At 40.3% G+C, this 16036-nt stretch overlaps 2 protein-coding genes across 2 annotated transcripts in view; both read right to left on the bottom strand.

Annotated features, from left to right (window-relative positions):
• Nucleotides 1-819: 819 nt before the first annotated feature.
• On the bottom strand, nt 820-5566 carry rbpja (recombination signal binding protein for immunoglobulin kappa J region a). Its single transcript, XM_046843318.1, has 11 exons — nt 5500-5566; nt 4872-4910; nt 4691-4786; nt 4251-4416; nt 3878-4052; nt 3641-3778; nt 3413-3525; nt 3114-3254; nt 2277-2432; nt 2093-2196; nt 820-2010 (listed from the first exon to the last, which is right to left on the bottom strand). The coding sequence occupies exons 1-11, from the start codon at nt 5517-5519 to the stop codon at nt 1650-1652; spliced, it is 1509 nt and encodes a 502-aa protein (XP_046699274.1). The 5' UTR covers nt 5520-5566; the 3' UTR covers nt 820-1649.
• Nucleotides 5567-8779: 3213 nt separating this feature from the next.
• The window catches only part of slc34a2a (solute carrier family 34 member 2a), a 9771-nt gene continuing 2514 nt past the window's right edge, over nt 8780-16036 (bottom strand). The window contains exons 7-13 of the mRNA XM_046843502.1: nt 15803-15998; nt 14459-14554; nt 14092-14179; nt 12537-12704; nt 10693-10809; nt 9839-9963; nt 8780-9653 (exon numbers count right to left, since the gene is read on the bottom strand). Coding sequence (XP_046699458.1) covers nt 9126-9653; nt 9839-9963; nt 10693-10809; nt 12537-12704; nt 14092-14179; nt 14459-14554; nt 15803-15998 — 1318 coding nt within the window. The 3' untranslated portion in view covers nt 8780-9125. The remainder of the gene's footprint in view (nt 9654-9838; nt 9964-10692; nt 10810-12536; nt 12705-14091; nt 14180-14458; nt 14555-15802; nt 15999-16036) is intronic.

Genomic DNA, 16036 nt, shown 5'->3' with positions numbered 1-16036 from the left:
TTCAAGGCTGGATCATGTCTGATCTTTTCCTCCAACTTTCACAGCTGTAAAAGACACAACGCTTCGTTTCTTTCTTTCTGCTCCTGTGATCCTCAAACCCACAGTAAACTTCAGGATCAAACTGAACTGTAACTGTGACACACAGACTACAGCATTTTCTCTAAATTCCCAAATTTAGGATTCGTTCCTGTTCCAGATTCAGTCAGCTGCTGTTTATTCCTGGTTATGAATTTAGGCTTTCTCAAAGTTTTCAGTCTTAAACTGTTTTAAGTTTCGCGTCGCCGGATACTGGACTCGGACGGTTTCGCGTCGCCGGATTCTGGACTCGGACGGTTTCGCGTCGCCGGATTCTGACTTTGATCTAATTTCTGTTTCTAAGGTTTAAATGAAGAATATATGAATATTATATAATATAAATTTTAAGACTTGGGGGTTTGAATTGTTCCATCCTGAAACGGAAGCTTTTTTTTTTTTTTTTTTTTACGTTACTGAGTTTTGTTCTACAGTTACGAAATTTTTTAGATTTCTGACTCCATCTGGACTGAACCTGATTTGCGTTTTTTAGCATCTAGCACTGCTTTGTTTTGGTATTTTTTGTTTTACAACCTACTGGATGTAAACTTTCTTCCCACTCCTGTGTTCAACAGATCAGGACAAATTCTGCATACGGCCTCTGATACGATCAGGAACTCATGAAGCTAATGAAAGCATCACGGTGAGGATCTAGTGAAAGCCTCTGAAATGCCACACTCGAGCTGGGGTGTGTGGGGAAGTGGATTATTTTAGGCAACATGGAGTGACCAAAAATAAATAATAAAATAAAAACAACTGGGCTAATTTATATTCCCTATTAAGAGAAGATCCCTCAATGGCGGGACAATCAGTTAAAGCTTCTGTGTATATAAAATAAAAAATTTTAAAAGTAAAGCCACGTTCTCCCAATCACGCACACACATTTACACTTCAGTAAAAAAAAAAAAGAAAAAAAAAGAAAAAAAATTGGACAAAAATACATGTAATGATAAAATAAAACCGCTGGTACAAGTCCGGAGGGTTTAAGGCAGTCGCCGGAGAGGATTAAAAGGCAGCTATGATGAAGAGCTCAGGCGATTTAAAAAACGTCTGAACTGCTCTTCCTTTTTTTTTTTTTTTTTGCTTTTTTTTTTTTTTTTTTTACTTCCAAGCACAAATTGCTCACGAGAAATATACAAAAACTATTTGGTAACAAAAGGTTACTAAAATGTTATAAAACCGAGAAAAAAAAGTGAAAAATGTACCTTAGCTAAAGCTTATAAAATTATACATCAATAAAAAAATTACAATAATAATAATAATAATATTCCTTGGTCCATGAAATCTATATTACTGTGTTTTTCCTCCATGTCGACGCATCGGAGCCCTTCAGACGGAGAAAAACAGACGTGTTTTTTACTTCACCTGCGCTTTTTTACAGTTTGGCAAAGCCATGATTAGTCTTATTTTCCATGAAAGAGGAAAAAAATGGAGAAAAGAGACGGAGGTCCCGCTCAGAAATTCATCCGTTCCACAACATCGTTGTCCTGGTTTTTTTGGTGAATTCCGAGAATTTATTTTACCCTCCAGCTCCCCCCACACACACACACACACACACACACACACACACACACAGGTTAGGACACGGACATGGCGGAGGAAGAGGATGATGAAGAAACACCAGCGGTTGTCGGAAATCCGGTCTGACTGTCGATCCTCGACTGTAGCAAAAGGCTCGATGACGATGATGAAGACATAGAGGAGGATGAGGAAGACGACGGCGAGGAGGCGGAGCCTGAGCGCAGGATGGCTCCTGCGGCACTGCAGTGTGGGCGTGGCCCTGGCTCAGGTGTGTAGGTGAAGGTGAGCGCCGTGGAGTAGATGATGCCGTCGTTGCGCACCAGAGTGACTGGAACCTGGACGGGTTGCCGGACCCAGCGCCACCCCTCACGGAACGCCGAGATGTCAGGAACCACGCAAAGAACGGTCTCACCACATCTACACACAAACATACACACCATGTAAACATTTTAAATGCTCTCTGTATGTGCTCACATCAATACACAGGTAACCACCTCACCTGTACATGGTGTCTGCCTCCACGTCCCCGAACCACACTCTGAGATTTGGAGTAAAGTTCTGTCCAGTCAGCTCCAGCATGGCCACATCACCACCTCCGTTTAGCTACAAACACACACATACACATGTTTAATGAGGATTTCAATCTGACAATATTTTTATTACAATTAATGTGTGTGTGTTACCTGTAAACTCTCCACCACAGGTACAGGTGTAACAGGGTGTGTGACAGGACCCATGCCCTCGTAGAACGTGTACTCCGCTTTATCCGTGCTGATGATTGTCCACGATGCGCCGTCGTTAATCATCTCTTTGTTTGTCTCTTTGGGGCACGGCGTCGCCTGGAATCATTCAAATTATATTTAAGGAGGTGTGGCCTGTGTACCTGTCTGGGTTAATAAAGAGGTGTGGCCTGTGTACCTGTCTGGGTTAATAAAGAGGTGTGGCCTGTGTACCTGTCTGGGTTAATAAAGAGGTGTGGCCTGTGTACCTGTCTGGGTTAATAAAGAGGTGTGGCCTGTGTACCTGTCTGGGTTAATAAAGAGGTGTGGCCTGTGTACCTGTCTGGGTTAATAAAGAGGTGTGGCCTGTGTACCTGTCTGGGTTAATAAAGGAGGAGTGGCCTGTGAACCTGTTAGTGAGGAAAACATGACCTGTGTACCTGTATAGGTTAATTAAGGGGGTGTGGCCTGGGTACATGTAAGTGTTAATAAAGGGGGTGTGGCCTGAGTACCTGTCTGAGTTAATAAAGGGGGCATGGCCTGTGTACATGTTAGTGAGGGAGAAATGGTCTATATACCTGTCTGGTTTATAAAGAAGGAGTGGTCTGTGCACCTGTATGGGATAGTGGAGGAGGCCTGTGTACCTGTGGGTTTATAAAGGGGGCAAGGCCTGTGTACCTGATAGTGGAAGAGGCGTGGCCTGTGTACCTGTTAGTGGAGGAGGCGTGGCCTGTGTACTGTTAGTGGAGGAGGCGTGGCCTGTGTACCTGATAGTGGGGGAGGCGTGGCCTGTGAACTCACCTGGAACTGGATGATGCGTTCCTGAGAGAGACACAGGTACATGCGCTCTGTGTCCTTCAAGTAAAACGCACACTTGTGGAGCTGAGATACAGGATCATCTGCATCCATCAGGGCAGTCTGCTTATCAACCTTGCGGATTACCTACACACACACACACACACACACACACACACACACACACACACACACACAATTTATTTAACAATACCAGCTTTTCCTTTGCTACAATAAACATAAAAAAAATTAAATTATTAACAATGTGTGTGTGTGTGTGTGTGTGTGTGTGTGTGCGTTCTCACCAGACGCGGTAAAGCCATGCCCGTGACAGAACACACCAGTTTAACAGTCTGACCGTAGTGAATGTATCCGTCTCTCACAGTAAACTCCTCCCCCTCCGACTCATCATCATCTACTGCAGAGGGAGAAGAAAAAAGAGAAAACAATAGATTGGACAATAAAAAGGCGTGAGATTTAAATAAGTGTCAGACAGGTGTGTGTGTGTGTGTGTGAGAGAGAGAGAGACTCACACAAGTGAATATAAAAGGCCCCCCACTGCTGAGAGCTGGCGTGAAAGTTTCCTCCCTCGACATGGAGGTATCGAGTGCTGACTGTCTGAGAGCGTAACCGATTAAACAGAGCCACTTTAGTGCCCGACGCTATACACACTGAGAGAGAAAGAACACAGTTAAGTTACATTTTCTCCAGAATCAAATCGAGAATCTTCTGAAATAAATAAAAAAGGTTGGAGATAAGCGAGGACTCACGGTCTGCGTTCTTCAGGGACTGTTTCTTCTTGGAAGGTTTGGATATGACTTTGATGCGTTTGCTGAGGAAGACGCCGATTTCCGCGCTGTTCCCGTAGAACATCTTGACCGTCAGCATGAAGTGCTTCCTCTTGTCAGAATCGGATATGTACAAGGTTTTGGCTGTGCAGAAGTTCTGCAGAAGAGGGGTGAAAAGAAAGGGTGAGAAAGATGAGGAGGAGGAGGAGGAGGAGAAGAAAAGCGAGAGGTAGATAAATCAATCAGGACCAGGGAAAACCAAAAAGATTTTCTGTAACGGTATTGTGTTTCTTGCCGTGTGTGTGTGTGTGTGTGTGTGTGTGTGTGTGTGTGTGTGTGGGAGCGGGGGCTCCACCTTGCCCTCCAGGTTGAGCTGCTGCATTTCCTGCTCGCTGTTTCCGATGCCGATGAAAGCACAGGGTTGCGCCTCCTGCTCGGTGCAGCCCTCTCTCTCCATCTGCTCCTTCTTCTTCTTCCAGCCGCAGCCCATCAGGTACACACACGGCGGTGGGCAGAAGAACCTCAACACACACACACAAGGAAGACACTGTTTTCTCTCTATCACCACACACCTTATTTGACCTCTTCAGTAGGTTCTGGACCTTCACTAGACCTCTGTACATTACTATTTGTATTAATCCTCATGGTGAAGAACATACACATGTGTAACACATCTGTATTGCTGTCTCCGCCCATTAACAGTGCTGCAGCCAATCAGAACGCAGTTCCACTTATATGACACACACCTGGGACATCTGAATTGGACTGGAACATCCTCAGGATGCACAAACTTACCTTTTTTCATTGCCGTACGATTTCTGTGCAACTTTTGCATGCAGTATGAGCACCGTCTGATCTCCTCGCTCCTTCAAATAGTTACGCATCGCCTCTCTGCGGGAAATGTATCGAAAGTAATTAAACACAATATGTATAACTTTCGAATGAAATAATGCTCAGAAGACATAAGTATGTGGACCTGGTAAGGCGCTTTGGCTGAGGAAGCTCCCCGAATTTCCTGGAAAACAAACATTATCGTGGAGGTGAGATCTTGCGCATGCGCACTGTGCGTACAGCTTGGGTGACAGTTTGGATGACTAAATAAATAAGCAGGAAACAAGCTTCACGTGTTGATATTGTATTTTTATCGCGGTAACATAAAGCCACGCCGGTGTGTCATGATATTTGTGGTAAACGAATGAAGGATAAAGTGTGAGAGAGCTCGCGAGCTCAGAGTTGGCGAACTCGTTCAACAGATTTTTTTTTACTGTTCAGAACGAGCGGCGTGAGGAAACTGAAAAGTTTGAGAGTTTATTACAAATCGAAATAAATGTACATATGTGTAATAAAACGCATGTCTTTCGGACACTCAATTTCACTGAGAGAAATATGCGCGCTTTAAACATACAGGCGAAACTTGCCTGGTTAGCATAACGGCTAGCTTGAGAGAACAGCCCGAAAACAAGGCTCGAGAGCTGGAAAAAGTACAGAAATAACACGGAGACGGGAGTACACCCGAAATACTGCGAACAAATCAAACCCTGGGTGTTTAACGCCAACTTTTACCCCTCCATGCCCCCCTCTTTGTTGTTAACTCCATCTCTTACCCCGTCACAACAGGCGCCATCTTGCATCAACTCTCTAATAAAAGTCGAAGTATCGCGAGATTTCCCGCCAGCCGTTTTTTTTTTTTTCTTCCCATTTCAGACGGAACAGCCCAAGCGTGGGAAAGTATCTCAAGTCTCGCGATAACTCAGATATTCTCACCATAGATCAGCGTTGAATCCCGGCGCGTGTTATCGCGAGACTTCGGTTTTCTCCGACAGCGCGAAGCGTGAGAAGGTGGAGGAGGAAGGAGGGGGAGGAAGGGGGAGGGGTTGATACACACAGGCGTGGGAAAGTTGCCAAGATCTCGCGAGAACACAGGCATTAGCTATAGAGTGTGCTGGAGTGCTATCGCGAGACTTGTTTTCGCGTAATAACCGACAAGTACCGTGTGAAAGTTCTCACAGTGTGGAGGACAGGACGCGCGCGCACACACACACACACACGCGCGCGCGCGCGCTCACACTCGTCAATCATTGTAAAGTAAATAATATAATAAATAACAAATAAAGTAAAAGTTAAATTAAAGCATTGACACTGTATAAACTTTATGCACCAAATCACGAACTGATCTGCAGAATATTATGGGTTTAATTGTTTCATGGATAAATGGTTAAATGTATAATAAATTATATTATAATACTTTCATAACCTTTACTTGTTGCTTTTTAAAACAGAATTGTAGTTAAAATGAAATAGACAGTCTGTATAGAGAGATATAGAAGAAAACACAGAAGAACAATATTTACTGAGGATCAATGCATGATTTAAAATAATAAACACATCATGTCTAAACTAAACATTCCTGACTTTTCTGAACAGTAAAATGCACCCAGATTAAAAATGCATTGACAAAAAGAAAGGCTTATAAATGTGTGTTTATTGTCTGGGAAGGTAAATAAATTACGATAATTATTTCCCTTTAATTAAAAGTGTAATTTTGCACAATTCATTAATAACGAGTTAAAGACTGAATGCAGAAGTTCAGATGAGAGTTTCAGGACCATCACAAGATGGCAGAAGTTCCTTCATTATAAACCTGAGTAGATTCTGGAGGAGTTTTCATAACAACATGACTGGATATTTGTTCATAATTACAGCTGCTAATTAATAATTAACATTATTCATGAAAGAATAAAGTTAAATGGTGTAACATAAAGACAAATGTTATACTGGGCATTTAAGCTTTATATTTAATTACTGTAGACATTTTTATTATATCCTCCTGAAAAAAAGATGTTCTATATGATCAGAAAGCTATTCCACAATGGCATAGGGTGTTATTATTGTTTATTTATTAATCAAAGAACAAATACATTAATAAGCCAATTCATGAATTGACTAATTCAATTATCAATCCAATATTTTTTTATTAATAAATTAATTATTAATAAACAATAACTGTTTCATCCTCCCACACTATTTTATTATAATTATTTATTTATTAATAGACACAACCCTCAAAAAAGTTTCCAAAAAAGATTGAACACTGTGTGAAATGACTGCAATGAAAATTAAATGTTCACAAAATATAAAAGCATATAAAATGTTAAAATTGAAAAATGCTACTATTTTAAGGAGAAAATATGGTCATTTTGAATTTGATGGCTGCATCACGTCTCAAACAATGTTCCCCACTGTATAGCATCACGTCTTCAGTCCGTATCCATCTGAGAACTGAGGAGAGCAGTTGCTGAAGTTTTGGGAGAGGAATGTTTTCCCAGACGTGTCTGATACAGGATTCTATCTGCTCCACACTTCTGCGTTTCCTTTGTTGTATTTGGTGTATATGGTGAAAGGTCCAGACTGCAGCAGATCAGTTCAGCACCTGGACTCTTCTACTATGAGGTCATGCTGGTGGAATAGATGCAGTATGCAGTTCGCATCGTCTCGCTCACATACGCAAGACCTTCCCTGAAAAGACGTTTTCTATATGGAGGCATTTGTTGCTCTAAAACCTGTATATATCAGCATTGATAGAACAATTAAACATGACCTTTTGTACTTTCTGTTACAGAAAAATGTAATAACATTAAATATGCTAGATTATAGCTGTGAGTCTGTCACACACACACACACACACACACACACACACACACACACACAAACTTGCTGAACTATCTGCTGATAATAAGCTCATAATGTTTCACCACACAGCAAGTCATTTATCTTCATTACTATCTGATATCAATCAGCACACCAACACACTCTGTCCTGCAGTCACACTCCTCCCTGTTTCAGCTGATGAAGATATGAAATGTGTATATGTGTGTGTGTGTGTGTGTGTGTGTGTGTGTGTGTGTGTGTGTGTGTGTGTGTGTGTGTGTGAGGAATAAACTGAATTAACTCTATTAATGATTTAAGGTATATTGAGTAACACTTGTCAGTGCAGTGTGGTTAAATGTAGAAGAGATGAAGATAAGTGCAGCAGGTCTTCACACTAAATACTGATTTGATTCAGAAGTATTAGAAACGTGGTATATGTTGGTATATGTATGTATATGTTATATGATGCTGGTAAAATGTAAATTAAACCAGAATTCAATGATGTCTACATCTCATAAACCCATATTTAATCCACAAATATTATAAATATATATAAATAAATGAGAAAAGCTTCTTGCAGATCTGTTACTATTTAATACTAACGTGTGATATTTATTATATTACCATATATGCAAAAAGGGAGCAATTTTAAAAGTAAAATGGCCCCTAATCACTGCCCTTATCTATTATAAGTCTTTGCAATCGTTTTTATGATTTGTGTAAGTTTTATATGCAATTTGTAAAGCACCTGGAATCGTCTTGCGTAAGTAACCTGTACTCTATAAATCATTATATTAAGAATAAATCGCCATTGTCTGCGCAATCGCAGTAAAACTGATCTGGGAAACTTCCCCGGACAGGATGTATGTCGGCAGTTCAGGATTTAGTTCTGTAAATTAAAGCACAGACAGTAGCTGCGATTTCAGTGTAAAACGTCCGCTTTTTCAGGGGACGTGTGTGAGATTGGTCTGGGAGTGAAATTTGTGGAAAAATAAATGAATGAAACAAAAATAGATTCCAAATAAATCATGTGGTTTGATGAAGAGTTGAACATGTGGCAGACGATCGATGGGATTAATCAATAACAATAACCTCAAACACCCCAGATTTATAGCCTGTGTGTGTGTGTGTGTGTGTGTGTGTGTGTGTGTGTGTGTGTGTGTGTGTGTGTGTGTGTGTGTGTGGCGCTAAACAGTCAGCAAAACCTGTACCAATAAACTACACCAATATTCGAGAGGTTCAATTTGTTTTAATAATACTCCGGGTGGTTTCATCTCAGGATCAAAGTTGGTTTTGAACATTTGAACACGTAAATGATGAAACACACTATAGTAGATGTTTTTTCCCGCGTAATTATTTTTGAAAGTTGAAAATTCTATATAGAAAATATAAATAGCAGTGAGAAAAGTCTTTGTTCTGGCGTTTGGTCCTTGATCTTTTTCAAGCACGATATGTTATAATTTGGATAATACACTCTATAACACTATAATAAGGCTTTAATAACTGTATAATACAACTGTCATAACTATATAATAATATATCTTTAAAAAACTAAACAAGCAATAGTGCATTATAACAGATCCTATAACGCTGTGACGTTGAGAATAACTGTAGAGGGCGGGACTTTATTGGACAGATCCGGAATATCGTGCATTTCCATCCTTCGATCCTTCCTGTCGATTGGCTCTGCCTCATCTGCCACCTGGCCACATTTGCAGCAGCAGCAACAGCGTGCAGTCATGGCGGTGACTATTCGGTCCCAGGGTTGAAGAGATCGAGCCCAAAGAGGCAGGAAGTCCCACGAGCGCAGACAGGAAGGAAGTCTGCCTGGGAAGTGTGACTGCAGGAAGTTGATACCGAGGACGGAGACGATGAGGAGGACCACCGGGACGAGGACGGCGAGGAGAGCAGGGAGGCCAGCTAGAGACAAACCGAACACCAGAAGAGGAATGAAGAAGAAGCAGAGCAGCACGTAGAAGACTGCAAACCAGCGATACCGTGCGGTCACGTCCCCCAGAGACTTCGCCAGGATGATGGGGACGCGCATGAACGGCAGGACATACCACAGCGTGATTCCCGAGATGTTGAAGAACAGATGGACCAGCGCGATCTGAAGGAGGAAAGAGAACAGGAACGAAAAAATGTAGCAGTCATTTTGGATGTGTAACTCTTTAACATTGACATGTTAACGACCATCACATGACGATGGGGCACAAACTTTTGCACTCGATTCTATGTACATGAACTTATCATTTCTATTATTTATCCTTTCTTTCTGCTATAAAAGCCTGTAACCTGTAGTGAGCTAGTCAGTGTTTCTCCAGGACTGGCCAGAGCCGCTAGGATGGCTGTAGACGTGGTGCCGATGTTGGAACCCAGCGACAGTGGGTATGCCCTCTCGATGCTAATCACTCCGAGTCCTACACACACACACACACACACACACACACACACACACACACACACACACACCAAAAAGGAGTAAAGTTAGCTATATTTCAGTATCCTTTATACAAGTGTTTTAGGTTAGCATGTTATAGTTGCATAGTTTATATATGCTTCTGTTTGCTAATTAATACATTAGCGAGTGTAGAATTAGCTACTTATAGAACTGGTAAGGGAAAGTGAAAGCTCATAGCTGCCATTGTTGGGCCCTTGAGCAAGGCCCTTAACCTTTCATGCTCCAGGGATGCTGTATCATTGACCTCAGTATGCTAACAAGCTCGGATATGCAAAGCAAGTTTAGCTGTGTTGTAATTGAAAAATCTTTTTTAAAAGCCCTTTTGTTCTCATTTAAACGCGTTATGCTACGATAGCGGCAAGTCGAGCTCAATCACCTGTCGTCTTTATAAGCTTCCTGATAAAGCCAGGTGAAGTTCATGTACCTTAGGATTGAGTAATAAATGAATAAACTTGCTCTGACCGCTCTGTACGAACCCTGTCTCCGCTATCGTGTTCCTGATAATGATAATGCTTTAAAACAACAACCATAAATACGCCGTTTGTGCCAGGATTCCTGACTGAGGCGAGGACGTGGTGAAATTACATAAACTGAAGACTTTTGGAAGGAAAAATTTATCGTGTTTTAGCACCACATTTGAAGAAGATTTTACAGAGAAAAACTCAGGGTTAAAGTGGAAGAGACTGACCTACGAGGGGTGTGATAGCAGAGGTGAAAACTGAGCTGCTCTGTACGATGAAGGTCATCGCTGCTCCCACCATGATGGCCAGATAACCTGTGACCCAGCTGAACGGAAATGGAAAATCTGAAAATATAAAAAAGTTATAAGAAATATAGACATTTTGAAGAGCTAGCATAAAGAGTCTTAGCAATGTTAGTCTATTAATGTATTAACACCTTGGAGTTAAACTTCTTCACAACACATTACATGCTACAAGCTAACCACATGACCAGCAAATATTTTCAATATAGTGAAAACTTTGTTAGCATTTGATATGTGCAAAATTATTACTTATACTCGTTTTAGTCATTTTGCTGTGCCTCCACATAGCATTACAGACTACAAGCTAGCAAAACGAGAACGGTCCTAGTAAAGACCCGTCTGTGACCAGTTTTTGTTTGTTTTTTAGTCACATAAAGCCTTTTTTTTTACCAATTGACCAAAACATCTGAGGTAAATTTCTCATTTCTGCTGTCATTGTGTCAAAACTCGTCGTGGCTAACTGTTAGACCTAGCATAAAAAGGCGTCCTATTAATGGTAGTCTTATCTGTAATAGTTGATGCTAGCAGCTGACGTATGCAAAATTATAACTTTTCTTTTTATAACTATTCTTTTTTGTCATATAAAGTATTTTCTTAGATATTTACTGAAACATGTGAGGTAAATGTTGATGTTTTCTACAATTCTGCCTTATCAGCTATAAGCTGGAAGACGAAAGCTTTGCATTGGTAGTCCCGTCTGTGGAGGTTAGCAGGAGATCCTACGTGAATTATTCAATTTTTCAGTCGAGTTTTTCTTAATAAAACTTCTGACATTTGTGCTGTCACAAATAAATTAATTAACTTTTTAATCGTATAATGGCCACTTAGTAATGCAAATTTTTCTGAGGTAAATGTCAGGGTTTATGACAATTTAGTTTTATTTCTGCTGTCGCTGTGTCTTCACATTCTCTTACCAGATATGTACTAGCATAAAGAAGTGCTTTAGCGACAATAGTTCCATCTGTGGTAATTAGCGTGGGATGCTACATGTGTTTTATGTTACAGGCTAGTTAAAGTATGTCTACGTGTTAGCTTAAAAGAGAAGTCTTGTAGTAGTAGGTTATGCTGATGCTACATGTAAGATTATTTTTAGTCATATAAAGTATTTACTTTAGCCCTTCTGAGGTAAATGTCAATGTTTCTGGCAATTCTGTCTCATTTCCACCATGCCTTCACATTGCCTTCCTGGCTACGAGTTGGCTAACAATAATGTCATCTGTAGTAGTTAGGAGATGGTGCACATTTTTTTTATTTAATTTTTTAGTCATATAAAATATTTTCAGTCCCATCTGTGCTAGCTAGCAGGTAATTCTACATGAATTATTATTATAGGTTACGAGTTAGTCAGATTCGGATTACGTGTTAGCGTAAAGAGGAATCTTGTATTTTTTAGTTCTATTAAATATTTACTTAGTAATTTACCAACACTACTGAGGTAAATGTTAAAATTTTGGACTATTCTGTCTTAACTTTACTGTTCTGTGCCTTCACATTATCTGTATTTGACTTATGGGCTATGAGTCAGTGTGAACAGTAGAGACTTAGCAAACGTTAGTCCCGTCATTTTTTCTACATAAACAGCAAGTGTTTTATAATATGGTGGTAGTTAGCAGCTAAAACTACATGAATTATTATTATTACTCGTATATGTCTTTTCTGAGGTAAATGTTGATGTTCTGGATGGTTTGTTTTTTGGCATTGACTGAAAGTACATGCGGTTTTTTTTGTACATACATGCGACAGAAGAAGAGATGGTGTAATGGACAGACCTGTGTTGATGATCTTCTTGATGATGGAGGCCACCTGACCCCTCAGTATGGAGTTGAGCAGTTTGACGATAAGGATGAGGCAAACACAGAGCACCAGAAGAGATGCAGCAAGTAGGATCAGTCCCACAGCCAGGTCCGGCAGGGATGTGCCCACGAAAATATGGCTACCTACGAACACAGAGAGACAGCGAGTGACAAAGATATGGATCTCAGGAAGACAATGTGCACTAATTTGTTCAATTTTTCAAATGTTTTAGATTTGTAGAGAATTATGGCTGAGAATAAACTCTACTGCTAGCATACTAAAACCCTCAGCAGCTATAGAACAAAATGTACCGCTTCTAGAATGTGCTCTTAGGCTTTGTTTGTCTGTCAAGTTGCATTCTAGAACGTATAAACAACCGCACCAAATCTAGAACGCACTCTAGAATAACTGGTATTTTTGTTTTGTTTTGTTTTGTTGTCCTTCTGTAAACTCAAATTCTAGAGCCTTCTACATGTTAAGGACCAGCACAGCAGGGTTTTTTTTTTATTCACTTTCAAGATCTCTTGCTAGTTACAGTATTTAAACATTACAATAATTGAAACATTATTCTAGTAAATCGTTCTAGAATGCACTCTAAAATTATTGGGTCAAGGCATAATCTAAAGCTACCGGCAGTTGCAGAACAAAATCCACAAGTTGTAGAATGTGTTCTAGAAAAAATCTTCTTAAAAAAGATAGCTGGCATTCTAAAGCTATCTGCAGCTACAGTACAGACCAAAAGTTTATATATATATATTATATATACAGTACAGACCAAAAGTTTATATATATTATATATACAGTACAGACCAAGAGTTTGGACACACCTTCTCATTCAAAGAGTTTTCTTTATTTTCATGACTATGAAAATTGTAGATTCACACTGAAGGCATCAAAACTATGAATTAACACGTGGAATTATATATGGAATTATATACATAACAAAAAAGTGAACTGAAAATATGTCATATTGTAGGTTCTTCAAAGTAGGCATCAAGAGAATGCCAAGAGTGTGCAAAGCAGTAATCTAAGCAAAAGGTGGCTACTTTGAAGAACCTACAATATGACATATTTTCACTTGTTTCACACTTTTTTGTTATGTATATAATTCCACGTGTTAATTCATAGTTTTGATGCCTTCAGTGTGACTCTACAATTTTCATAGTCATGAAAATAAAGAAAACTCTTTGAATGAGCAGGTGTGTCCAAACTTTTGGTCTGTACTGTATGAAACTAATTTATCAGATTTAGAATGTGCTCTAGAATGGGTTTTTAACCAACTATTACTCATGTCATTGAACTCTGAAGTTATAGAACAATTGATGGATTGCATCCTAAAACAATCGTATAATCAGATTTCCTTCCACCGTTTTGCCTTTATTCTAGAGCCCTCAGCAGCTACATTGCAGTGCAGCAGTATAAAAATTTGATTTTTTTTTTTTTTTTTACTTTCACATTGTAGTACAGATTGTTAATATTTCTGTTCTAGATTTGTTCTCAGAGCTGAATAAGAATGAGTCTTGTGCTTACATTTCTGTATGTTGATAATTTGGGAGACGTTTTTCCACTCCCAACAGGGGGCGCCAGTGCAGTTCACTATAGTCACGTTCTGCAGAGTCTGTAAATGAAAGAAAAAGTCAAACCCTTGACAGCTTTCACACCAATCAGGTCTACTCGATCTGAGTGCAGGAAAGAGACGTCTATGTTACGATTCTATAAAAAAATATCATGTTTCTATTCTTCTCTTACGATTGGTTGTAGTTGTAAAATTGCAGAAGGTATAATATAAATGTTACAGCTATCATAAATTACATTACAAAAGACTATCTGAAATGGATGATGAGATTATCGTAAATGTTCTATCAATCATTAGCATCAACGTTTGAAAAAGACGTACAGTGTTTGTAGATGTTTGGCACCATGTCTTGATGAGACTCTTGTTCCTGGCTTCCGGGTCTCCGGTTGCAATTTCATTGATGACCGACGCATCCAACTGCAACAGGAACCACCAATCAGATACATGTCGCAATTAATGATTATAATGATCTAACTAACATCTGATTCTTATAAAAATGCATGTATATCATGCTGTCAGGATTTTCTGGGCACACGACACGCACTTCCGGTTCCGCGGTGTGCACTTCCGAGTCGGCGGCCATCTTGCTATTTTTTCCGCCGCCTCCCGGTATTTAAGGATACCCGAGACTTAAGATCGGGGCCAGATTATCTCACCGGCTTCGTATAGTCCCTGGGATTATTCTTGCCACCACCCTGCTTGCTCCTGATACCTGATTCTGATCCTGTTCCTGAAACCGTTCTGCTCTGCTCTGGTTTTGACTTTGGACTTGTTTTTGGTTTGCGTTTTTGCTATATCCTCATTGTTCTGTTTGGCGGTTCTTTTGGACTGTTTTTTTGGATCTGATTCAGTCTCTGCCTGCAGAGGGCGTCGCTCCGCCTCAGACCTCCACAGAGGGTGTCGCTCCGCCTCATCACATCGGCCAGAAAGTGCTTGGGGCAGCCACCTGGAGGCCTTTCCTGAACTCCAAGGCGTTCTACCCAGTGGCAGTTCACCTCAAGCCCCGCTGCGTCCGCCGCTGGCACTTTACTTTCCTTGTGCCCCAGGATTATCGTGCCTTTCCAGTATTTCTAGGGTGCACTCAAGAATAATCGTGGTTCTGTCTCCTAGTTTGGCTCTAATCTGTACTTGACATTTTTCCATCTCTGAGCTCTGACAATAAAGAACTCTTGGCAGATACTATATATAAACAAATGCACAAATTTTTACGTGTTCTAGAATAACCAAGTTTCTGTCTGTTTCTTAGCTCACATTCTAGACCTCTTTGCTGTTATGTATAGGAAGGGGAATTTTTTTTTCTAAAATACACTCCAGAATAATAATTCCGATCATGATCTCACATTCTAGAACTCTTGGTAGGATCTGTATATAAACCAAATTTACTGGTTTTCAAACATGCTCTAGAATAAAAAGGTTTCCGTCTGTCTCTTAGCTCACCTTCTGCAGTTATACTGGTTCTAGAATCTACGCTACAAGAATCAGGTTTTCATCTTATATTATATTCTAGAACCAGTGCAGAAGGTCTAGAATGTGAGAATGTGCTCTGTCTGTCCAATCAAATAAACACAGATATTTATATTTCAGATGAGTTTCCCTCCAGCTCTGCTGATGTAGCTCGTCACTTTCATTACTCTGACTGTACGATAGATTAGATTCGACTCATACCTCGATGATGGATTGTGTGAGCGGGTCGGTGATGACGTTGAGCAGGGCAGGGGCATTTTCTCCGCTTTCAATGTGGAAGGACAAGACGATGAGCTCGGTGAGGCGGTACAGGTAACCCGTGGCAACCTCGATGGGCAGCAGCACCAACACCGACAACCAGTTAAAGAAATCATGCACTGTCGCTCCGGCAAACGCCCTGCAGACAAAACATGACAATCATGACTTTCTGTTCAA

Source organism: Silurus meridionalis, chromosome 28 (genome assembly GCF_014805685.1).
Source record: "Silurus meridionalis isolate SWU-2019-XX chromosome 28, ASM1480568v1, whole genome shotgun sequence".
In the NCBI taxonomy this organism is placed as follows: Eukaryota; Metazoa; Chordata; class Actinopteri; order Siluriformes; family Siluridae; genus Silurus; species Silurus meridionalis.
The sequence above is the reverse complement of the archived record's forward strand: the minus strand, read 5'-3'. Positions and strand labels throughout refer to the sequence as shown.